The sequence below is a fragment of the Xiphophorus hellerii genome, chromosome 13, assembly GCF_003331165.1.
Source record: "Xiphophorus hellerii strain 12219 chromosome 13, Xiphophorus_hellerii-4.1, whole genome shotgun sequence".
Classification (NCBI taxonomy): Eukaryota; Metazoa; Chordata; class Actinopteri; order Cyprinodontiformes; family Poeciliidae; genus Xiphophorus; species Xiphophorus hellerii.
Genome location: NC_045684.1, coordinates 16,677,117 through 16,703,141, shown reverse-complemented (window position 1 = coordinate 16,703,141; position 26,025 = coordinate 16,677,117). Strand labels below are relative to the sequence as shown.

The following is a 26,025-nucleotide window of genomic DNA, read 5'->3' as shown; positions in this document are numbered from 1 at the left end:
ATTGGGCGGATGGACGAATTGATGGAGAGAGAACAGCAGCGTAAGGTCGAAAATAATTGCAGGTGAACAGATAAGATAAATAGGGAAAAATGACAAATATAGTAGAATATTGGGTTAAAGGCGTTCACAGGCCGCGTAAACAAAGAGCAAAAGGGTGTGACAGAAACAAGCCAGCTTTATATTAAATGTTCCGCCTGTCCGTGCTCTTCCATCTTTCAGTTACAAACCGATATTGATCTCATCTCCACACACATCCCAGAACATGAGCTGGACTGTGACTGCACAGTGGATCCCGCAGTACAAACCCTCGACCCATTCGTCATGTTTGACTCTCACAACAAATCGTAACTCTGCCACCGCCACAGGCCTTCCCACCAGCCCTGCAAGCTGCAGACCAGCATATGCAGCTATGTAACACTAAATGCACACAAACGACCACAGCTTCGCTCGTAGATACAAACCCAAGAATCGCCATCACTCTTAATTCTTATGTGGTAAGCTGGGACAGAGATGGGAGGCAAGCTGCATGCTCAAAGCAATAGTTGGGGATTTTTTTAATTGAGACTCTTTTAAAAGGTTATGAGCATTTAATAGTTAACATTACCTGCAGCTGATCACATTAATATTTGGTTTATTTAAGATAAATCCAGATTAATTAGTTCCATTTCAAAACAACTACATTATCTTGATGGTGGAAGTCTGCTATGCTCTTGGACTAGCAGCTTTAGCTCCAGGCTACGACTCCATGGATTTATACTAACTAAAGGCACACACTGAGTGACCCACTGCTGGTGCAATATTAGCAACCTAGAATCTTTTAAAAGAATGAAAGTATGAATGAATGAAACTGCCGAGAATCTACCTGGTGAAAAAAAAAAAATAGATTCACTAAATATCTATCTGCTTTTCTCCCACATGAAGGCAGAATTCAATTCGAACATGTTTGTTAGTTTTTAGAAAATAATCTTTTATACTGGAGGAAAAATACAGTGAGAAAGAAAGAGCGTTAAACTTTGTGTTAAACAGTAAGGGGAAAAGAACAGAGGAATAAATCTGCTGAAAAATAAAGGCTAATGCTGAAAATGGGAATGAATATCTTGAACTTAAGTGGGCACATCTGGATCTCGAAGGCCTAAATGCTTTCCAGATTCTGGTTTGAGAGACGTACAGGCAAGAAACCGCTTTGTAGTCATTGTATATTTGAATATCTACCTTCAGAAAGGGTACGACAAAAGGTCGGAGGGGGAAGTTGGTGGCTTCTTGGAGCTTGGAGTGGAATTCCTCGATGGTTAGTGTGGAATTCTGTGGGAGAAGAAGAGAGAAGGAGAAGGAAAACATGACTCCATGTGGAAGGCATTAAGTGATAATATTACTTATTGGAAGCTAAGCTGTATCCTGGTCTGGAGTGAATGTTTTGGCTTTTGTAATAGGAAGCATATGTGGCAGACCACAGTGAAAAGAGCCTCACAAAACAAAGACACACGCAGAAATCTCAAAATGTTTGTAGTCGTAGGCATTAAAATGTTACGAATTGCATATACATTTTAATAACGGGTTGTCTATATCTTTCTTCAAGGTCTAAGACTGTTCATATCATCTCTGCACTCAAAATTATACAATTTAATTTGCTGCACATTGTACTTTTCTGCACAGTCAGGTGAAAATGTTTTTCTAGGGTATTTTAATTTTACTACAAGCCTAAAATATTAAGCATCCCCCATATCTGGATGACATCAGTGGACCTACTTTACCAATAAGAGGGCTGAACAGACTTAAATGAAAAATATTCAAAATAAATCATCATAGCCAAGAATTTTGGGGAATTTGTCATAAGAGAGTTGCTGTTTTAGTTTTTGACAGACCTCCAGATCTTGCCAAGACTGGCAGAACATACATCACTTTTATTACCCTGGTTATAGTGCACACAAACACCTCAGATTTGACCTTTCACCTTAAAGAACTAGCTATTTTAAGGCCATTTCAGAATACCTTTGCTGGATCCTTTGGCTACCTGCAATCATCCATAAAGTTGACGATAAAATAAACTGAATCCTGAAAATAAGCAAGTGCAAAACACAACAGTCCAGAAATGAATAAACCCTGGTGTGCATTCATTGGTGCAAAAAAAAGAAAGAAAGAAAAGCTTTTGGGCATTTGGCCATTTTAATTTTTTCCTTACAGAACATTTCCCTTGACATCAGGTCCATCACAACACATTATCAGCATAAACATGCAAACAAAAGCTGCAGTCATAATCAGATGTGAGCAGATTCTCCAGAGTACCTCCATATGTGTTCAAATACACCAAGCCTTTCATTTCATTCAAAATTACCATCTTTCCAGGTTAATGTCCATTCAAAATTTTAAGGAGCTTGTCCGTCCGTCCATCCATCCATCCATCCATCCATCCATCCATCCATCCATCCATCCATCCAAGAGGTGGGGAATTAAAATGAAGTTTCAAATTTTTATATTCTTGTAATTTCTTCTTTTATTTTCTCTCAAAAATAGCTTCAAAATGTGGCACTCTGGAGATTTTCATGCTCTGCACATGTATGGTTTCACTAGACAGGCTCTTTTGCCAACCGAGGATTAGAATGTCGTACTGCAAAATGTCTAATAGGTTCTAAAATCTTTTAGCCACTTCTAGAGATTTTCAAGAAAGCCATAACTCTTTTTGCTAACATCTCTGCTTTTGAAAAAATAATCTGTATTTTTTGCCGCCGTTTTATTTTTTTAACATAATTTTTTCTACAAGACCTACTTGAGCCTGACTTCAGAGTTGTTACCATATGTCTGATAAAACAAGTGGAACTGAGATCATTTTACTAAGCATGTCCTTCTAATTTCCTATTCTTGCTATTTTTTTCCCCCAGCAGTCAAAAACGATCTCTTTATATCCGTGTTTGTACTTTAAGATCTTTCTGCTTAATAACAAACAGAAACGTTGATGTAAAATCTGGATTGTATCTTCTTTTGTTTCCATTTTAATGATTGATAATACGGCTTTCAGTTTTAGCACCAAGTAGACAAAGGAGCTTAACATGCACACTTGCAAAATAACAGTCAAACAAGGGAGACAGAGAGAGAAAAAAAAAAGAATCAAGCGAGTCAGGCACTGTGACAAAAAAAAGAAAAAGCAGACGATATTATTTTTCCTCCTCGCACTCTGAATTATTTCCCAGACCTGAGTTTTGTTGCATTCAGTCTTACATCTGTTCGCCCAGATTGCGTCGGGGCTGTTCTTGACAGCCAGTGAAACCTCCTGAGCCTCCGTCTCTCCCTCTCCCCTGCACGCAACCGACTAATTAACAGTGTCACTCTTTTCAATAAGGCAGGAGGAGGGACACAGAGATGCTGATAGCAGAGATGAAACAGAGGGAGAACAGAGAGATATGTGGTGGGGAGGTGTGCGAGCCAAAAGGACACAGGAGAGGCATGTGCGTACGCAGGCGATGAGAAAAATAAACATAGAAAAAGCCAAAAGCAGGTTATACTCTGTGTGGTTAATTAAGAAAATATCTCCCCCTCTCTCCTCTTCATCTCTTCTGCCTCCTCCTCTTTTCAGCACAACATTCAATCACTATTTCGGTATCCCCCTGCTCATTAAGCTCAAATTTTCTCTGATCGCAGCCTTGATATATCCATGTCGGCTAAGCTAGAGAACACATCTGTTTTATCTAATCTCAGTTGGTTGAATGTGTTTTTACGCTTGCAGGCTTCATTCGTGCTGCATCGGATATAAGGTTGAAATAGTGTTTTAATTTATTCATTTGTACCAAGCCTTTCATAAAACTCTTTGAGTTATATGGCTTTAGTTTAGAAGGGGATTTAAAATGAAATCATATTCTATAATGTGACTGTGTGAAACGCACACAACTCGTAATTTATATAAGTTCAATCATTTAATAAAAAGTCTAGAATTACATTTTTCCGGCTGAACTGAATGAAGTTAGGAAAACCAGACAGGTAACAGATCAGGCCAACCTGAAAGCAATGTTGTGCAAAAAACTCATCTTACAATAGATTTTCAGGGCAACGTAATATATGGCACAACTCAGTGATTAGAGATGCTAAAGAGAATTAGAAAACTCCAAATATGGTAAAAAACAGAGACAAAAATACCAGCAAAACGTGAATAAAATAGTAAAATGATAGTGCTAGTTTCAGTATTCATTAAAGTTAAAATGTCAATGTTTAAAAGAAACAGTAATAACACGCTGTTTGGTGAGATCTGAACCAAGCTGCACACTGATTTACATCATTGTTTATGTAAAACTAATTTACAAAAGTTGTCAGCTAAAGCACTTAAGACAGAAGGCATTTACACATTCCTAGCGTATTTAAAATCTTGCTGTACAAACGCAATTAAAGAACAGCTTACTGTGAATGACAAGTGACTAATGAACGACAGGCGCTCTCTTAATCACTTTTTTGTTCAGTGGGAAATACTAAACATGTTATTCTTGCTGAGTATCTTCTAAAAATAAAGTTATTCTGGGAGTCATTTAACCCTTTCACCATTCTCGTACACACTTACCACTAGTCCCAGCACTAGTGTGCGGACTCGCTCGCCGATTTCGGGTGAGATGTCGTTGCCAAACTGTTGCAGAGTTGTGAGGAATCGCTTGAGCTTGCTGAGCTGCCGGGCACCGCAAGCCGGTGGCAGCTGCTGGTTGGCCAGCGAAGATGAGGAGGATGAGCTGGGGCCGTTGCTGTAGCCATTCGGAGGAGATGGCGCGCCGTTGAGGGCCGTTGGGGAGTGGCTACTGCCATTTGTCACTGCACAAAACAAAGACGAGAAGAATTTGAAACTTAATTCTTGACATTTTTGAAATCTCACATTGAAGGACACAAAAAAATTGGATGTTTTTTCTCGAAGGAACGTACAAGCCATCCAAGTTTTAACTATGGCAAGGAGATAAGAAGAGTTTCAAAAAAGAGACCAATCAAATGAGATAACGGTATTAATAAGTTGAACAAACACACTTTATGTAGCGACAGATAGCAGCTCATCCAATCCACCGAGTTTTAGCGAGTAATCAAAGCAATGTGCGCTCCACTGTTAACACTCTTCACTCTCTACATTTGTTTGCAATTTCTGTGCTTTTTCTGATCCCTTAAGTCATCCCCACAGAAAAGCACTTGGGAGACATTTCACCTCCTCACTCCTCCTTCTCCCTTTCCTTCTCCTCTGCAGTCTAAACAAGCAGGGACAGAGGGACCCCCACTAGAGTGAGACTACAGCAGTCGCGTGTCTTTGTTCATGTTGGGGGAGTCGATGTACAAAGACATACAAGGCAACATAAAGCTCTCTCTTTAATGAGATTAGTCTCTGACTAGCGATACATTCACTCCCCCTCTGGCCGCCGTCCAAGGACGCCACTGTAAAGAGACGAGATATTCAAACTGCATCTGGTGACAATTATGGCGGATGGAAATCAAAGCGCACTGCTTTGTAAAAAAAACAAAAAAACAAAAAAAAGAAACCGTTGGCATGGGTAATGAGAGAGCCAGGTCTTTCCTCCCTCATTGCACGGAAGCATCGACGTTAATTGTGGGGTGCAAGTGTTTGCAGCAGAAAGAGACAGAAGGCTAGAAAAAAATGTGTATAAATTAAGTTCAAGGGGTGCAAGGAAAGTCTGAAGCTGGAAAAGAACAAAACAGAGACTCTGTTGCAGACTAGAAGGAGCTCCGCTTAGATAAGACTAGAGAGCTTGAAGCATTTTGAGCCACATGGTTTCAAATTCCTTGATTCTAGTGCTCTTCATGAAAGTGGTTAAGTATCTACTTCTGAGAGAATACAAGGGTATAATTTGCTCATCACCAGTGATGTGCGTATCATGGCAAAGCTCCAACAGTTTGTAAGCGTGGGTGTTAATGAACTAGCAGAGGGAGCTCTGCCTTACGGAAAAGACTCAATGCAACTTGATAATAAAGTCTTAAGGTGATGTTAACCCCCTTTTTAATATTTACATACTTTAGCTGTCTTCCCATGGAGCTCTCCTGTGGAAGAGTCAGCTCATCCATAAATATTTTTCAAAACGAAGGTGAAATTAAGACAATGTTCAGGTCGACTGTGGTCTTACTTTAGGGGTGGGTTAAGGTTCTGCTGTTATTTGAGGTTCAGTGAAGTTTCTGACCCGAACTCTTAAAAAGGCTTGCTTTAAAGACTAAAAACTAGGTAATAAGGTGAAAAAAAGTTAGACTGGAAAATATGGCATTTTACTCTGGGTCTGTATGTTCCTTTGTGATTTTGTGTCCCCATTTCAGACACAAGTTTTTTCCATTACATTTCCTCCTGCTTCCATTTTGTACTGGCAAACTCACCATTTGTAACTTATTTACTTCATAAATTCTGGAGATAAAAAGCCATAAAATGTTAAAATCTTCCATAGAGATGAATATAATTCTGCAGTCATTCAATAAATTAGAATATGTATTCCGATGTGGCTCGCTTGCCAGATTAAAACTGCCTTTTGAAAACAACATCCTTTAAGTCAGTATCATACACAAGCCCACATTTCTCAATATGTTTTTCTTTTATTGGTCTAATTTAGTATTCTGATCTTAAATATTATGTTTTCATTGTCTGTAAGTGGAAAAGTTTTAGTTAACACAAATACAGACTTGAAAACATCAGTCAGTGTGTAATTAATCTATATACTGTTTCTGAAGTAACATTTCAATGATATTGTAATCTATCAAAAATTACTGTATATTATTTTCTGCTTCCAATAAATGTGGCTCTGATCAACATTTGAGTCACATAACTTATGAAACATTTGGGATTTTGACCCCTGATCTTCCAAAACAATTCTAAGCAACATTTTCTGAGTGCATATTAAGTTATTGTAGTCATATAATTACTTATACAATAAATGTTAAAAATATTGCACACAGTTACTTTATTTCAATGATGCTCAAAGCAGATACATAATATCTTCTGACAACTGCTTTTCAGCTTCAGCTAAAAAATGACCAGAAATCCTGGTATGGCATCAATTTTTGCTGCTTCATCTATTTTTACCTTTTCTTTCATCTGTTCTCATTGCAAAGAAGCAAAGTGCTGACTTATGTGATACAGAATTACAGCGCTGCTCACATGTGGTGGGTGTGTAGGAGCTGTTGCGGGCTGCCCCTTGAGTACTGGGTGGAGGTGGCATGGTAGGGGGCGTCAACCTGGACTGTGTCTTGACATCCGCAGGTGAGTCGGGCATGGTGGAACGCTTCCCAGTGCGATCTGATGAAAGACAAAATCAGAGGCAGAGGTCACAACACTGGTCGGTTAAGAAAACATCTTCACGAGACGAGGCCAAAATATGAATCGATGACGAAACCTGCAAGGAATTTTAAACGGACTCGGTTTTGATCTCGACGTGTCCGCGCTGCATGTGCATTATGTGACCTATTGGCTGTGTAAATGAGCTCTACAAGAGGAGTTTGATTCTGATTCCAGCACACATTGTGTCACCCAAAACAATCATACTGCCCTCCAACACACCCCCACTTTTACAAAACCACCCCCCACAAATCCCCACCCCTCCAACCCGGAGATAATGACTGCATCGTTCATTACAGTTAAACTAATGCGCACCCTCATTCCCACAGTTTAATTCTTGTATCTCTAAGTTATATTCACATCTGCTCAGAAAGGAGACATTTCACAGATAAAACTCATTGTCACAACCAAAACATTTTCTCTGATACGTCTGTTTTCACTTAATTCAGTTGCTTGCTGTTCAGGCGATAACACAACATATTGAATATATGGGAACGGCAACAAGACCTTATCAGAGTCCTGCAGTGCACATAAGGGCAGAGCCCCTCATTGTGCAAGCGGAGATACTGAGCTTCTTTTTGCAAAAAGCTGTAACAAGGCTGTCATTGAATCAACACACTGTTATCAAATCATGTCTCCGTGGCACATTTTGGAAAGGAAATTATATTAAAAAAAGACAGAGAAAAGAGAAAAGAAGTCGAAGGGAGACAAGAAAAGGAAAGCTACAAGGTGAACCAAAAGTACATTCTGTAACAACGAGAGTGTTGCTGTAGCCCTGGAGTAAATGCAACATGGTGAAGAAGTCAAACAGACGGTCTATCTGGACTCAGGTCATACCTGTTTTACAGCTAGGGTGTGGGGGAGCACTTATGAACATTTTCCACTGGACCCTCCACTGTGTTTAGGGATGTGTGCTATATTTCATTGTTTGAATCCAAAGTGTCATTCTGTCAAGCTTAGGTGAAATGAAATAGGCAGGATAGTCTGAGCCTATTAGCTCCAAGCCCTGCTGCCAGCAGCCGCGGCGCACCATGACTAAGAATTTTAGTCACACTGACTTGGCTTTCAGCAGGGAGACAGGCAAGAGATGGAGATGTTTGCTCCACAGCTCTGGTTTCCATTTACCCTGTTGGACCATATTTGTTTATCCTAAAGTACACATCGACCGGCTGCAGAGACAGCAGAATGAGAATGATGTAAGTGTGTGAAAGATTTGAGATTTTCAAGCAAGGTTTGTGAACTCTAACTGAGAATTAGGTTTCGGACAATCAGAAAATAGTGATTGTAAGTTATATTGCACTTCTTTCACTTGATGGAATATTTTTCTCTTTGAGCAGTTTTCAAAACGTCCGATGAACGGGGTGATCCTGATTGTTGCTGGGAGTGAGAGAGTCGGCTGAACTCAATTATTCCTCAAATAAATTTGATAATTAACTCTTAATATTATACAATGTTACAGTTGGTAACAGTGATTATTGTAACTCAGCAATATCAGAAAACACACCATTGACAATGAAAAAGCACAACAAGCCTTTTCTAGAAAAAGTTCTCCACGCTGTTTATGGTGGACTGGATGATATTTTTAACAGTGATGCATGTTGCACAGCCAACTTCAAAACAAAACCTAAAATCTTTAGGCAAATCTTTTAACATACTATTAAGACATGTTTATGGTTTAATAGATTACACTGCCAGAACCTAGTACAATATAACTGCCTAAACTACCTGATATGATGCAATATGTGTTGCAAGAGTCGATACAAATTAGGGATTGATGGGAAAATGTGATGAAAGCACAAAACCCTTCTCTATACTTTCCATCCAGGCCAGACAAAGAACGCTTTACCTCTAATTTTGACACAATAAACTTGTCTTGTGTATTTAACAAATTCAGCAGAAATGCCAGAAGAAATAAATCTTGCCTCTAGTAGCCAACTATCACTGCCTACTACAGCATGATCTGTGAAAATACAAGGTCGTTAAAAAAAGATAGCTGGAAATCATGACCCCAGGTAAGTCATCATTTCCCCTTCAAACAAGAAAGACCTCACACTGTATATGCTTAAAGGGCCAATTAAATCGAGTAAAGCCACAGTTTCACACATGGCTGTGATTATTCAGTTCCAATATATTGTTGAGCTCATGCTGCTAATTGTTCTGTGTTTTACTTTTCCTGATTGTGGGGTCATTTTGGCCCAGTTCATTTGTTCCTGTCATAAAGAGGAGCAGAAAATCAGCATTCAGAAGTTGAGAGCAATTACTTTAATCTTCATCGGAAAATCTAAAAATGAAAAGACAAACTTACGTCACTACAATGTAGTTCAAGTGACATATTTATCTCTCTAACAGAAGGGAGATTGCATTTTTCAGAAGAAGTATGATATCAGCAGGTGGAATGATGGCCATTCAATGATTATTACATTTTAAAACATTCACCCAATCTGTTCATTTTTGTGTAACTAACAGCAGTTGGATGTTCATATCAAAAACTAAAAAAAAAAACAAAACAATCAGATTTTTTGCTTTAAAACCAAAAACAATGTTGAACTGAAATACCTTTTTTTTTTTACCTTTTTGTGGTAAAAATGAATGAGGACAAATGTAAATTTGGTTTGACTTTCTTTTTAAAATTTAAGATAAGATGGCTTCTTGCTGAGAAAAATAAGATTTTTGATATTGTGACCCTCTTATCCTGCATCTTGCACTAGCAAATTACAAATTTCACCCAGCTGAGAGTTTTCGACATCAAAAACACTTGATAATAAAATGCAACCAATTTTTAAGTATACTAATCATCCAAATTTATTAGAATTTTTTATGCATTTTTATTTATTTTTTCCTGATCATTAATATTTGTTTTGTGGGGAAAAAAATGTGTGACAACACCTTTGTACAGAGAAAGCAGTTCCTACATTCATTGTATAAAATGGTCACAGAATTGGCTTCCGGTTTCAGGATGTGGAAAAAATAAAATGTGGTTTTCCAGCTAGTTATGTTCTTCTAAGCAAAATATCTGGCCAAACTTGAATATTTTAAGCAGAAAGACTAATCTTGAAAATCCCCTTAACACATGCCTTGTGATTGGATGAAGAGATGAGTTTGGTTACAGGCTTATCATTGGTAGATAACACCTGGGTCAGCATTATGATTGCAATGAGGTAAGAGAGACAAATCCTGCAAGCCTTTGAAACTCATCTGCGGTCCCTCAGGTGACGAAGATGAAGGATAAGGAATGAGTTGGTGTAAAAACCTGTGCGCACGAGCCTCCAGACAATAACATGTTATCACACACATGAACTGTGTGACTTACAAACAGCTCCGTCTCGCCGTCTGATTTGATTGGGTGCACTACACGGCATGTAAGTGGAATAAAATCGATGGATTCATGCTAACCAACAAGGCCTGTGGCATCCATTCACTGCAATTGCTGTGCTTCTTGAATCAATAGGAATTCAGGTCAACAACATAAATTGGAAAAAATAAAAATACGTCACACAACTCAAGCTGGTGATTGAAAACAACTGACGGAGTTGTGCCCATGAATATGGCGTGTATATCTTAAGACAGGAGCAGGCAAACAATCAGACAAGCTCTCATTTTATTACAGCTATAGAAGATTGCTGAACCACATGAAGCACTTGCTTCTGCATGCATAATTTAGAAGCAAAACGCAACCTTAAACAACCTTGAAATATGGGGCATCTCGTCCAGTCTAATGCATCTGTTAAAAGTTAATGGCCGACTGCACAGCTATTGTCCATTTATTAGTCCTGTTACTGTATAAAATCATAAAGAAAGCAAGCACCAGATCTGTGGCCAATCGATGGCAGTCCAGGACAGACGGGTATTGATGTGCAGAGCCTTAATGGAAAGGGGAAGGTGGAGGGAGGGCGATGAGTGCTTTGACTTTACCTAACTCACATTATGACTTCTGAGAAGTGCTGTAGTCCAGCAGTTAATGGATTGAAGAGGATGAGAACAGTTGTTGAAGAGGCAGCAATTAGATATGAGGGAACAGAAGAGTCTCTTCAATGTGTTGATTCACTTGGACAGAAGGGGTGCTAAACCTATCAATCACGCCTGGAGATGACAGAGATAAATGACTCGCATTAGCCTCCCCATTCATGATTTTTTTTTTCTTTATCTACTGCAGCATAAAAGAGCTTTTAGTACAAATATTGGTAGATGAGGTGGTTTGAATAAGATATACTCAAGAGACTATAAGTGCTGCGATGGTGTCTCATTGCATATCGTTTCCCGTCTATCATAATAAAGTAGAGTTACTTGGATTTTAATTGACTCACAAGCTCCCAAAGGCTGGGCCAGTTTCATACCTTTACAGTTTGAGTCATCTGGTAATTTTTAGGTAAGAGAAAAGCATCTTGAATAGAACATATATCAAATTGTATCTACCTATTTTGTGTTGGATTTGACATCCAGTAATTTAAAGTAATTCCAAAATCTCTTGATTAACGACGGTACGGAATTAGGAAGGGCAATATTGTACTGTTTATCAAATAAACAAAAAAACTTATTGTGACAGGAACCAGTCATCATAAGCATAAACACAAGTAAATTAATTTTGGTAACTTATGAAAGCTGATGGGAGGAATTTGAATCAGTTGATATCAGACTGGATTTACATGCTAGTAGGACTGAATGCAATTCAATTGTTTGGCAATTCAGGTTAACTACTTAAAGTAACTAAGAGTAACGTATATAGTCATGGTTATTGGTAAAGTTTTACATTAACAGCACAGTTCGATCTCAAAATGGCTGTTTCTAGCTTTGTGAGGTCCCTATGCAACACACTTGCTTTACTTAGTTCTCAAATGAATAAATGATTCATGGACATGCCAAAATCTACTAAACTTTCAAAATTTTCCCCACAGTAACTTATCTTTAGTTAAACCTCTTAGATCTGCATTGGAAAATAACAATCCTTTGTTCGTGAATAAATAAAAAGTGCTTTCAACAATGTTTACGTTTTGAAAGCAACTCAAGTTTTCTCAAGAATCTTTAATAAATACATAAATAAGTTGGACCAACTCTAAAGTCAACAGAAAATAGATTGGACTATTTCCAACATATCAAAGTGCAAACAATAACATCAAGAATCTTGCAAGAATATTAATACTGCAACTTTACATGCAACACTCAACATCAGAGCAATTTTGGATTGGTTACCATTTGTTTTGACCTTTGCACACTATAAACAGAAATCAATATAGAGTAGGTTGCCTGGGATAACAAATAATTTATTATGGCAAAAATAAACTAACACCCACAGCTTACCATTGCAACTTATTGTATTCATATATTCAACTTTTTTTTTCAGTCACCAATACAGGTGATTTTAATTATCATCGAATGATGTTGAATATTTTGGTTTTTGGTCCCCTTGTGACTTATGTATTCGTATGATCTACATATGATAAGGAATTGCTCTGACACTGCCTTCAAAAAAATAGCCAAAAAGACTATGATGAATATTTTGCCACTTCCTCTCATCCCTTTTCTACCAGCAGAAGGTTTTTAATGTTATTTTGAGTTTGATCAGGGGATCACAATCTGGCCCAAAGAGTGATTCTAACCACAATCAATAACAATAAGAAAATTGCATACAGACAGTTTTAGGATTATATCTAAGATCACAATTTATATATATATATATATATATATATATATATATATATATATAAACTTGTTTCTAAACACAATGGAACTTTTTTTAAACAAAATGGGTATGAAACAGTGAACACAAACTGGCGAAAGGGTGACTCGGAATCCCCAAAAGAAAGTAACTCATGTTTGTTTTGTTTACATGAGAATCACTTGCAAGTTGCTGGGGAGTTTTTTTTTTTTTTTTTTTTTTTACCGTTTAAAGAAGTGTTTCCCTTGATTGGAACCTGATTGTGAGATTGATAAGTGCTGAGAGTGAGAAAAAAAAACTGAGCAGGAATTTAAATAAAAAAATAATCGTTCATAATCATTCCTAATGTTGACTTTAAAGCAGCTGTACTGGGAATCACTGAAAGGCTTGGTTACCTTTGCCCTTGGGGACGTCCAAAGCCGCCATGTACTGGCCTTTACTTTGTCTGTTATGAAAAGATAATAAAAAGCCAACCTGTCTCTATTCTCATAACCATGATTACAAAAGGCTACCTCTTCTGAAAAAATAAAAGTAAAGGTTGAGCTGTTTGGATTTTTAACTTCTTTAATCAATCATAGAAACAAGACAGAACCCCGGACAACTACCTGCCACACACAGATATGTCTTCACACTTACATCAGCCAAGTTTGCGTCGTCCATGATTACGTGATCCTCGATGTTTGTAAAATTTCACTCCCTTTCTTTGCCTGTTTTTCCTCCCCGTTGCTCGTGCTTCTCTTTCAGCCAAGCTCAAAGAAAGGAGATTTTTATCCCCCTACTGACTTGAGATTCATGCCTTTTCCAACGTTACATCCAAGTTACATCACTTGCCTCAAACAAGGTTGTTGCAATGAACGTTATCTAGGAGAGCGTGGTCCCTGAGAAGCAGTTCACCGTGTTATAGAGAGGACTTTGCTAACCCAATACTCAAGGCAAAAATACAATGTTATATCAAACTGGTGTATATTTCATCATCGCGCTCAAAGCCAGGGGTCATTTTGTATTCAAATCACCCTGTGAAGCACAGGCAACACAACCGAACACTTGGTGTTTTGAAAAAGAATATCACCAGGAAATAATGTCAAACAATCTGCATGGACGACTTTATGAGCCAGAATTATATTTGCTTGTTTGTGTCTTGTTGTGAGATATGATTTTAGCCATTTAACACACAAAGAATGACGAGATAATGTGCCAGGTGAGATTCTTTTTTTATAAGTTAACCCAGTAAAATTGACATTGGTGCATGGTAAGAGTAATAATGTGCAGGTTCTCTCCGCGTACTCCAGCTTCCTCCCACAGTCCAAAAACATGACTGTCAGGTAAATTGGTCTCTCTAAATTCTCCCTAGTGTGTGTTTGCATGGTTGTTTGTCCCGTCTGTCTCTGTGTTGCGCTGCGACAGACTGGCGACCTGTCCAGGGTGACCCCGCCTCTCGCCTGGAACGTTAGCTGGAGATAGGCACCAGCACCTCTCCCGACCCCACTAGGGACATGGATGTAAGAACATGGATGGATGGCATGGTAAGAGCTGGTGGCTGCAGCATGGAGAGTTTTACAGTCAGTGTGGGCAAATGTATGCATCAATTAGAAACAAATTAGCATTATTCTGTAGGGGGAAAATGTGGGTTTTTATGGCTACCCTGGGGGTATAAGTCCTGCCTAGGGCTGAATTCCCACAGGTCAGATTTACACATGCAACAGTTGTACACTTACTACTAAAACCTTCAAACTTTGAATATAGCAGAATTCTAATTTAAACGTGGTTTATGGATTTTTTTGTCCGAGTTTCACGGACAACATAAGAGCTTATCAGTAGATCAGCAATAACAATAACAATAAGCAGAAATGTTGATACCCTTGTAAAAATGTAACGATGAAAAAGTATAACTTTTACTTTGAAAATTTGAAAGCTTTTTCAAAACATCAACAGAAACATTCTCTTATCACTGTTTTGACTTTACAATTTACAATTACAAAGTTGAGCTTTTTATTTTGAAGGAACTATAGGAGCTTTATTTTTAAGGGCTAACATTGCGTTTTATCTAGCAAAATCTGCAACAATCTAAACTATAATAACTGAGGATTTTATTTTGAAATATATCTGTAATACTATTAGTACTACTGCTACAAATATTATTATCGATAGTAATAATAATAATAGTAATGTTTTTCATAAACTACATTATTCAATAATTATGTGCTAAATAGAAAATACAAAAAAAATGATCAAGCATAGTCCGCATGAAAGGGGCCCCAAAATAAATTCTGCCTAGGGCTTTGAACATTCCGGGTCCGCCTCTGTACATATGCCATGATCACACAGGCAGTCATGTAATCTTTTCACACACTGAAATGTAGGCGACAGAGGCACCAAAGCTGAAGAAATCCTTCACTCATGTTCACAGCGTGCCAATGTTTGTGCAGAATGAAACCTCTGGGTGTACCATATCAAAACACACACCCAGTACATGGTAATGTGTGAAGAGACAGAGCAGGTAATGGAAGAGATGAAGTGATAGTGAGATGGTGTGATAGAGGCTTGTGATGACGCTGTGTGCTGGCTGCTTGCAGATGTGGAGAGAAGAAAGGGGCCACAGACACAAGAGATGGATATCAGTGGAGAGAACGAAAGGATAGGTATGTTAAAGGAGCACTGCAGAGGGAAAGGTGCACTGATTGAGATTCAGACTGAGTACGCACAGAACCAGGAGAGATCTATCTGTATGCAAGAAGCATAACAGACACACACACACACACACTGGTTCACGCAAATACCCAGCCAGATGGAGCAGTATGCAGAGCATGTCCCATCAAACTCCACCCGCTTGTCAAGAAGATATATGGATGCAACGCCCTACCGCAACCCCACAAAACAACACTCAAACACACAGCTGCAAGCACGCACACTGCTCACCAAACAGAAAAAACTTTCTTTTCTCCCTCCCCCCCTACACATAGATGTCATTGCCATCATATTTTTTTATTTCCCTCCCAAACAGGTTCAGGATGCAGAGAAAAACCCAAGCCGTTGTGCTCTCCTCTTTTCTTTTACTCCGCCTCATCTCTTTAATCTTTTCCTCCACTTCCTAAAATTGTCAACACAGGCTGATGATCACGCATTGTTAAATCTCATCCGTGGCTGCCAAGTCATCTCGTCTCCCAGCAACATCACACTGAACGGTGCTGGAACATAGGTCAGAAAATCATTTCCATATACACTTGGAGCAACATTGCAAAGTTTCTATTTTGGTTTTATGAAATATTTGCTTTATACACTCACTCAAGCCTCACTAAATGAAACATTAATATCGTTTGTTTCTTTCCTCTAAAATGTTGCTCTCCTACGCGCTTATCTTTTATTAATGCAAAGAGAGGGGAAAACATTAAATTGATTTTTCTTACCCATAAAAAATAATTCAGAGGTATAATAGCTATTGAAAGGCTCTCTATCTACCTGAGATTAATACTTTATTTTAGAAGTCTTTCTGCTTACCATATAACTTCTTATATCATGAGTAAAGGTGACCTGAATCGCATCTTAATGGCCCACGATGGGAATAGATCTGCTGCTGATCAGTGCTGACTGTCCTCCGCAGCTCCCACCTTATCTGCATTTTTGTTTCAGAAGAACATAAGGAGATTTCTCGACCGTACGCAGAGGTCTGAACGCCATCTGCTCAGTCCCACAAACACTGACAAACACTGACGCACACCCTGCAAAACACGCAACACATTCTCACAAACATGCTGGACAGTAAAACATGCATGGTGAATAACACTCGAACCCCTCGTTGATGGAAACAAACCGTTAAACAACAGATTTATAGTAATGTCTGTTTAACCCATCTGTTGAAATAAAGTCTCAGTAGCAGAGCGAGGAAGCAGCCATTTAAGTAACATTAAAAATGATTCACAGAGATCCCATCATGCATTCTCTCAAATCAAACACGCTCCTACCACATCGTGTTGCAATGCAGACTTTAACTGTGGAATGCTAAAAAGCAAAAGACCGGCGATGGAAATGAAAGGCAGAAAATACAGGCCCAGGTAGAAGGTAAATGAAACCTTCGAGATAAAGTAATGCAAAGAAAAATACGGAGAGAATAAAATTACAAATGTGATACAGTTTGACTTACAAAAACGTAAGAAAATCAGTAAATTCACGCATACATGCTGTGGAAGTATTTACTATGTTCAACAGTTAAAGCGACGAACAGAGTAGGTTCCTCGTTTTTTCATAAAAAAACAATAGTCCTGTATGTTTCTTACTCACATTATACAAATGTGTCAGCCTTTAGTAATATGCACAAAATGTAAAAATCCGTCTATCACCGTGAGGCATAAGTATAAGCATAAGTACATTCAAAATCCCTTAAAGATCCACCAAATCTTATACCCCTGCCACAATGTCAATGCTGAAGCACAGCGTTACATTATTTACTACAGCTAAATAATGCTCCAGTATTGCCTTTTTACACATTTCAGATTGTAGTATTAATAATTTGATCAATAAACCGTATTTTTGGACATACTTAAAATTTAAAACATGAGTGCCACAGTTCTTACACATTATTCAAACAACTCAAATCACAACAATAAACATTCAGTGACCTAATCTCATGCACACCATGCAAACGATCAGCCTAAATATAGATTTTTTCACTTCTGGATGCCTGATGCTTGAAACTGAAGTTATCACCCACTACCCCTCTGACCACATAAGGGGAAGAAATAGAGGATAGAAATTTTATTTCCTGCCTAAAGCCCCCCTCCTCCCCAAAATATAACAAATGTCAAGATATCTAGTAACAGTGGCATACCCCATCCAAACACAGAGAATCTTCAAACCTTTAACCCAAAACACATACACTATTTAAGCCAGAGGCACATCAACAGTGGCACACACTTTAAAGACATGACAGGATTTATTGTTTCACAAAGTAATCTTATTTCTCTTTTTTTACATTTAGAGCTGAGTAAAAACGTTTTTCAATACAGCACCGCATTTAGTAAGATAAGTGTGGCAGCAATAAGAAAAAAAAACATCAGTGAATCATTTTTGATTCATTTTGTGTCTTCAGCTATGCCGACCCCAGTTATCGGAGAAAAAAAAAACTAAAAGACATTTTTTTAAAAAGAAAATCTAATTTCTTTGAGTCTACAGTGCCAAACCGATTTTTTTAAAACATTGCGTTTTAAAAATTAAGGTTAGGGTGAAATAATTTGTGACAAATTTACACTCACACTCTCTGTGCTTGCAACACTTGTTGTTTAATATAAAAAGTTTTAAAAGATAAAGAGTTGGTAAGTGGGTAAAGTCACTAATAGCCTATAACTGAGCTTTTTTCAATACCAAAACAGCAGATGTTGACCAGGGGCAACATTTTCAATAAAACCTTTGCTTTTAAATTGTGTTTTTTCCAGAAGCTGGATAAAAAATAAACACTTAAATAATTTATCTGTCACAAGTCATATAGTTATCGCAACATTCACCTAGGTTGTTGCGCGTTTTTGTAATATTGTGCAGCCCTAGTTTTGTTTAGCATTTTTCAAGCTGAGATGTCAGCATCACTGCATAGTGGTTAAGTGAGTGTTGTGGAAAACCAGACTGAGATGAGAGCCTGAGGTCTGCAACAGATATGGGAACGAGTTCAACAAACAAAAGAAGACTGCAGAAAAAGAGAAGCGAGGATGCTGCAAAGAGACTGAAATTAGGAGATAACATTTAGTGTTCATGAGAGACAGATGTGGAAATCAAATGTGAGCAGCAGATGATGGAAGCAGAAAAAAAAAAGTTTTCAGAATATCACATGACTGCTGCCATGTGTTAAGAATTACTGCTAGTTAACTATCTTCCCTCCAAAAAAAAAAAATGCTTTGAAAAAATATGTCTGCAATTTATGAAATGTGTTCCAGGGCCCTGCTAAGCAGAACCAGATTTGCACAACATAAAACCGGACTTAGCCCCTCACCCCTGTTCTCTGAAAAACGTTACTCCCTATTCTTTTAACACTGTTTTCTTCACCACCGTTCCCCTTCTGCCCCGCAAGAGAAGGTGTTTAAAAAAAAAACAACAGGGCCCAAGTCACATCTGGTGAGCAGAAAGCCAGAGTTATGGTTTGTGGGACCTTGGAGAGGGGCATTACCAGGCTGACAGAATGGCTGTGTGGGTGTGTGTGCATGTGTGTGTAACATCGTGACAGTAGTTTGCTAATGGCTGTGAGTGGAGACCAGCCAGAGGCAAAGGCAGCAGGGGATTGTACAGTCAGTACTGCTACGATCCATCGCAGGTCACTGGTGTTTCTTTGAAGTCTACACACTTTCTTCTGGGCTCTTTTGTTTTTAATCACTTTTTTTTCCTTTTGTTGTGTCGTCACCCAGTCAACTCACTGCCATCTGAATCCATTCACCAACAAGCATAAAGGAGATAAGGAGGTAAAAATAAAATGTTTCAATCTACAGAAGCAGTATGTAGTAACAAAAATGCAGCCGTCATTTTATTTAAAGACTGTTTTTGTTTTAACGTCAAATTACTGGCTTGTTAAAAAATCGTGTGGAAGTTGTAGGAGGTTCGAACCTGGATTGTAAGTAAAGAGTACAAGAGGCTTGAAAGGAATCAAACTCCGTCTATTGAATCTTTTTGAACATGTTTTTTTTTATTACTCCAATTATTAACCATGTCATTCACATGCTTAACACTAAAAAGTAAAGTACGTGTGATTGTTCTATGTGATGTTTCGTGTTAGTGAGGACTGGGCCTTTGTCATGGTGCATTACATTTTGTACTTGGAAGATGGATTATCCAAGTCCCAATCCATGAAAGTCAAATATAAAGACCTTTAACGTCTCAGTTTACTGTCAATCGTTAACCCACAGATCAGAGTCAATATGGGTTCACTGCATTTAAAGGCAAGCCCACGATTACTCAGACCTCTGTCAAATATCTGTCTAAACTACTTTTTTAGTTTTAGATTCAATGTATAATATATGACATAATGACATGTTCCCTAAGACTCTCGACTGGAATCAAATAGGAATCACTAAAGAAAAGTCGTCAAATTGGCCGAGGAAGTCCCAATAAAAAATGTTCTGCTGATTATTGAGAAGAGTGCAAATAATTATTAACTGGCATTTTTTATAAGAACAGATAAATAATTTTATTAACACACATTTGGCTAAAAAAATTATTATTTCCCACCAAATTTCTAAATTTACATTTAAATCTGTAAATCCAGGACAGGAAGAAAAGAGTAGTAGATTCAAGCCTAATTTGAATATTTTTCTTAGCATATTTTTCTACATCTCTTAGTATTATTTTGAAGAGGCTCTTACATTAGAAGTTGTAATACCCCTCAAGTACACAGTTTTTAAAAGAATATGAAAACACATGGTCAGCTTTTTGTGACAGTAGAAATAATGTTCTATAAAATGTTTTTAAATAACTATGTTACATAAAATCTTTGTTCCATAAAATATAAACATCAATGTAGCCTTAAGCGAATGACAGAAGTAAGAAGAAAAATAACCTGCTACATTTAATAAATAAATGCAGATGTCTTTGTCGGCCCAATAACATATGTACAATGTGCTGGTAAAACTCATTCATGCCTCAAGGTTTTTGTCCTGCAGCAAGCGCTTCAGATCACTGTCCCCCTCACATCGACCTCCCCGCTGTCCATCAAACACCAGCAGCTTTTTCAGAGAACGCAACTCTGAATGGGGAGATGGCTAATAGCATCATCACAGATCCGCTGTTTTGTTTTCCCATGGCATAAACACAAATACACACCCACAGACTCTCTCTCACACACACATCCTAATCGCTCTCCAGCTCTACAGATGGATGCCACCACTCTCTCTGGAGCGCTGCCAGCGCCAGCTAGTGAACAGCTTGCCTGGCACGGCACTAAGCATGTGTGAGCGTATGAGCGCAGTGCTGTGTGTCGGGGTGTGTGTGTCTGTGTGCGTCTGCAGAAACAGTAGCAAAATAGCCGAGCGCAGATGGGTGGCCAAATTCCCCACTCCCAAAACCCTCAGCCCTCCCTCCCTCCTCCTTATATACAAGAACACCAACACATGCAAGCCTTACCACGCGCACACACATATGCTCCAGAATAGAGACTCACACCAATACGTGCGCATACTTGCACAGTGTCTTAGTTCTGCTTAAGTGTTCCCGACCTGGCACACTCTGCTCCTGCTTGCACAGCTGCTTCCCCACAAGCTCACACACTTATAGACTTGCTCACACCAAAACAACAAAAATTCCAGTATACACACAAACACATACATCTGTGGTTAGTTTACACTTCCTGACTATGGCATATGAAACATAAAGTCCACCGAAGCCCACACAGAGGAAGACACACCTATTCCCGTGCATCTGTGCAAGGAGGGATGTGTTCCTTATTCCCAGTAGCTGAACAGAATAGTGCTTTCTGCTTGTTCGCTTCACACAGACACGCACACGCATGTTAAGCTAAAACATCAAGGCGCTCAGATGGAAAGCCTCTGGTGTTGGTATCTTGCCAGCCGAGGCCTGTAGATCAGCCTGATCATAGCAGTGTGTAGTTATTTGACAATGAAATTAAGACATGAAAGCTCTTGCTGCAACAACAGAGTGAACACAATTATTACAAAGCAGCTGTGTACACCTGAAACCATTTAAAAAAGCCAAAGATGTGTTTTGAATTTCTGTTACAGAATGATGCTTTCTGTCTTATATGATTGAAGGCACTGACTGCTGTCAAGGTTTTATGTCAAAATCACAACAAAATTCCCGTAACTCCATTATCCTAGTTTATAGTCATTTTTATGAGATACTAAAAAGTGTTGTATTCTCACACTTGTTGGTCTGCTGCAAGTAAGCAAGCTGACAAAATGCTCTTGCATTTTTCACTGACTTGAAATAAAAAAAATAGCTATATGGAAATATTTTCAGCAACAAAAAACAAACAAGAGAACTACCATCTATTTTATTGAAAAAACTTGACTTTAAGACAGTAATTTACAGGCTACAACAACCTGACCAATTAACCAACTTTTTATGGTCTCAGTATTAAACCACAAAGAGCAGTAGAGCAAAAACATATAATATTGTGTGCATAAAGGACTTTCTAATTTTACCGAAGCCTAACAGTTAAAACTTTAATAGGTAAAAGTTATAGATAACACTGAAGGATAGTGTCATGTTTTTAAATCCTTCTTTAAATCTTATGCACCATGTAAATCTCATAAAAGCTCATTCAGAACCACAAATTGCAGCTTGGGAACAATGATTCTTGCATACAAAAGATGTTTTATTCTCATACGGGGTTAAAGAGAAGGTTTATCAGTGGAATAAATCAGGATCTAGACAGTCAGTCGGTGCTCAGGAGGATGGCAGCAGGTACTCTCTCTCAGTACATAGGGGAAAGCATGGTGGCTGCTAGTGCCAACTGTGCACCGCATAGCCGTGCCAACTCTGCCAGCCTTGCAGTGTCTGTTTGCCAGTGCCATCTGGGTAGAACAGCTCTGCGCACATACAGTACCTCTCCTCAGCACAGAGGGCACAGACACACACACACGCATGGGTGCACACAAGAAAGCAAGGGCAGACATGCACTCTGAATTCATGTAGCATCCACAAATATGAAGGGTATGAGGACTACACACACAAACACACACACAGACAAATGCACAGCCGGCCACTGACAGCTCACCATCTGTGCACTGCCTCTGACTTCTCCCTTTGCTTCGTTCTCTGCCCTCGTTTTTTGCTCTCATAAACGCTCCGGCCCTTTCCTTCTTTCTTCACGTTCTCCCGTTAGATCACGTCTTATTGGAAGGAATTTCTAAGCTGCAGATCCCATCGTTTTGTCACGACCACCTGTGCACTCAGGCTTGACTTTGGCTTTTAAATGACAAAATGTAAGATTAAAAATCCTTTCATTGTATGGTCAAACAGGGCAGAATCCCCAGTTCCTCCCTGTATGTGTTTTGAACATTTTTGCCTCTTCCCCTGATTAGTTATAGAAAGGATAAGGATTATTCCTATTTAATTTCAGGTAATGTAATGTTTGCTAATTTGGGACAAATACCAAGAAAAGGAAACAGAACAATAATAAAAAAAAAACATTTTGAGTTAAGTAGGGGTGTAATACGATATTGTGGTAGTAGGGTGTTTCTTTAAAACACAAACTTTGTCTTGTAAAGAGCAATTCTGTTACTGCCAGAATTGCTCATGTTGAAAGTGTGAGATATTATAAGCCCCTATGTGAAAATATCCTTTGCTTGTGTCTATTTTTTAAGTTGCACTGTTGTGTTGACATTTAATAAATATGTCAAGCAATATTCTTCCCTGAATATATGGGGCATAGAGTAATGCAGCATTGCCCTCTTTCCACTTGTTGTTTCACACTGCTGGTCAGCTGGCTGATAGAGCTTTGAATGGTAGAACTGGATTCAATAAGTCCATGTGCACATGTTCGAACATCCCCTGTGGAATGAGAAACTGCAGCGCAGCCTTGGTTTGCCATTGCAACTCGACATGCTGACAAACATCTCCATGGACATACGGCCACACAAACTTCACACCCGGGTGTGAAAGGCAATGAACTGCATTGAAAACTCACTGACGCCAGCAAATATGAACCAAAGGCCGAGGACTCTTGGTTGTGACATCACCAAGAAGGGTTGCACCACTTTCATGAAAGGAGACCTCTTCCAAAATGTAAACATGATTCATGTTGGATCATGTTTGCATGACCTAATGCCCCCTGAGGAAATGCTGAAGGTCCGAGGTACACTCCAAAATGATGGACAAGTGCTGCTGTTGCTGCACCAACCACAGTTCTAACACTTTGGCCAAGACTAAGGTGAGTGGCTTGTGGTCAACAAAAGCAGTAACATCCCTTGCATTATTTAGGAAGTTTAACAAATTTTATTTCTGGAAGACTTTTTTATAACAAAAATCTGTGGTATTTTTTGCCCAAGTTGATCACACTTTAAAAATCTAATACCTTATTGTTACACCACTGTATTAGAAACTAAACCTCTCAAATTATTACACAGTGCAACTCTTCTGAACAGAGAGTGAAAATAAACACAAGTCAAACCCATTTTAGAGACAGAATTGGTTACGAAAGTACTTTAATAAGATGATAGTAAAGTGGATAGGAGAGGAAAATAAGACAGGAGAAAAGAGGCAGGAAGGTAGCCCGAGTACAGTACCAGAGTTCACATCAAAGACGGGCTCAAACAGGTCATTGCCTTTTCAGATTTTCCTTGGGATGAAGGTCTCCATCATGTGTTTCTCATTAAATTGCTCTGACCTAAAACTAAAGGCTACATAAAACCACAACCATGCTGCTTTCCCTGCATTGGAGTGTTTTCACATGTGCCTCAAGCAACTAGTTTAAAAGATAAAGGCAAAGGCTACATACCCCAAAACTTCTTTGATTTTTTTTTTTTTTTTTGAATCTGAAAAGGCTATGCCAAGTGCAATATCTTAAGTCTAAAACATCTTTACCTTCAAATCTGTGTAACATCTATTTCATTTCCTCTCTGTGATCATCTCTACTTGCACAAACTGATTGTTCCTCCCACCATTCATCCTCTCCCAGCCTCTTTCATCTCTCTGGCTACTGCACAATAACATCCGAAAGATCTATGACTGAACACTTTCCCACTTCCCACGTCTCATCACCCGGGGTCTTACTAGTTTGCCTCCTTCCTCCTGGTGCTCCTGTCATACTAAAACCATCCAACCATTTTTGCCACCTCTCTATCTCTTTTTGCCACTTTGTCTGTCTTTCTCTCTCCATTCAAACACACCACATGCTCTGCAAGAAGGAGCCTCATTACAAACAAGGAAAATCCATTTGGAGCAGCCTTCTGCTGCTTCTGCGACCCCCTCTGAACTCTCTCTCGAGTGGAAATGGTCCACATACCTCCTCTTCTCTCCTCTCCCTCCTGGATTCCACCTCTCTGTAATAATTTCTCTCTACTTCTCGTTTTCTCTGTGTTATGCTTCCCCCCCGAGCCACTCGATTTTCTCCCTGTGTGTAACCTTCATATTCGTGGTCCATGTTAGGGTAGGTCTTGGCATTACAAAACGCAAAACAAGTTTATGTGTCAAAATAAAAAATATTACGGTCATGTACTTTTATTTTTGGCAATAAAACAAATGTTGAACAAATGTGAGGGAAATTAAAATTATATTTTTATAAGAAAGACTTAAGCAAGGTAGTAGTGGCTGAAACTGAAAATCTGAACACAGCACACAAAAGCTGACAGCACAAAACAAACGATTTATGAGGTGGTTTGTGTCATTTCTGTAATTTATATTGTCCACAGATCTTGTTTTGCATTTAACTAAGAAAAGCTGAGTAAATACTAAAAGCTGTTTTCCCTAATAAATCTGACACTATGTGAAAAAGTAATTACCCCATACACCAAATTTATGCTGGTGCCACCTTTTGGCACCAACATCTGCCATCGAGTGTTTGTTAAATCTGGCGATTAGCTTCTTACATCACTGTGCAGGAATTGTGGCCCACTCAAAGACTCACTAATGGTCACACCACAACATCTTAATCTGATTAAGATGCTTAATTTGAACCACTCTAACATTCTTTGAAACCACTTAGAGCTGGACTTGTTTGTGTGCTTCTGATCATTGACCTGCTACATAACCTAAGTGTGCTTGAGCTTAGGAGAGACTGATGATCCCAGATGTAAAGATGTAAATCAATTGCAATGTCATTGTCCCAATATCCAACAAGATTGACATGTTTTCCAAAAATCATGCTGCCCTAAGAAAAAAGCTGTTAAACTTAAAGAAAAATGGACTGTTTCTCAGTATTGGTTTCTCCAGATATAAAATGAATCTATTGCACCACCACTTCCAACAATTTCCTCTATTCAACTCCTCATCTCTCCAGTCCACATCCCTCTCCTTCCATGCTTTCTCACTTATCTCTTCTCTCTCACGCTGTCTGCTAAAATCTTTTCTTTTCACCCTTCGTTCCTCTCTCCAGTGCTCCATCTCACCCCCCTGCTCCCTCACTCCTTCTGCTCTGCCATCATCACAACATCTGATTAACATA

At 38.7% G+C, this 26,025-nt stretch overlaps 1 protein-coding gene across 3 annotated transcripts in view; it reads right to left on the bottom strand.

Annotated features, from left to right (window-relative positions):
* The window catches only part of runx1t1 (RUNX1 partner transcriptional co-repressor 1), a 74,286-nt gene that overhangs the window by 25,574 nt on the left and 22,687 nt on the right, over nucleotides 1–26,025 (bottom strand). For all 3 annotated transcript variants that reach the window (XM_032580834.1, XM_032580835.1, XM_032580833.1), the window contains exons 2-4: nucleotides 7,106–7,243; nucleotides 4,541–4,782; nucleotides 1,213–1,302 (exon numbers count right to left, since the gene is read on the bottom strand). In XM_032580834.1, coding sequence (XP_032436725.1) covers nucleotides 1,213–1,302; nucleotides 4,541–4,782; nucleotides 7,106–7,243 — 470 coding nt within the window. The remainder of the gene's footprint in view (nucleotides 1–1,212; nucleotides 1,303–4,540; nucleotides 4,783–7,105; nucleotides 7,244–26,025) is intronic.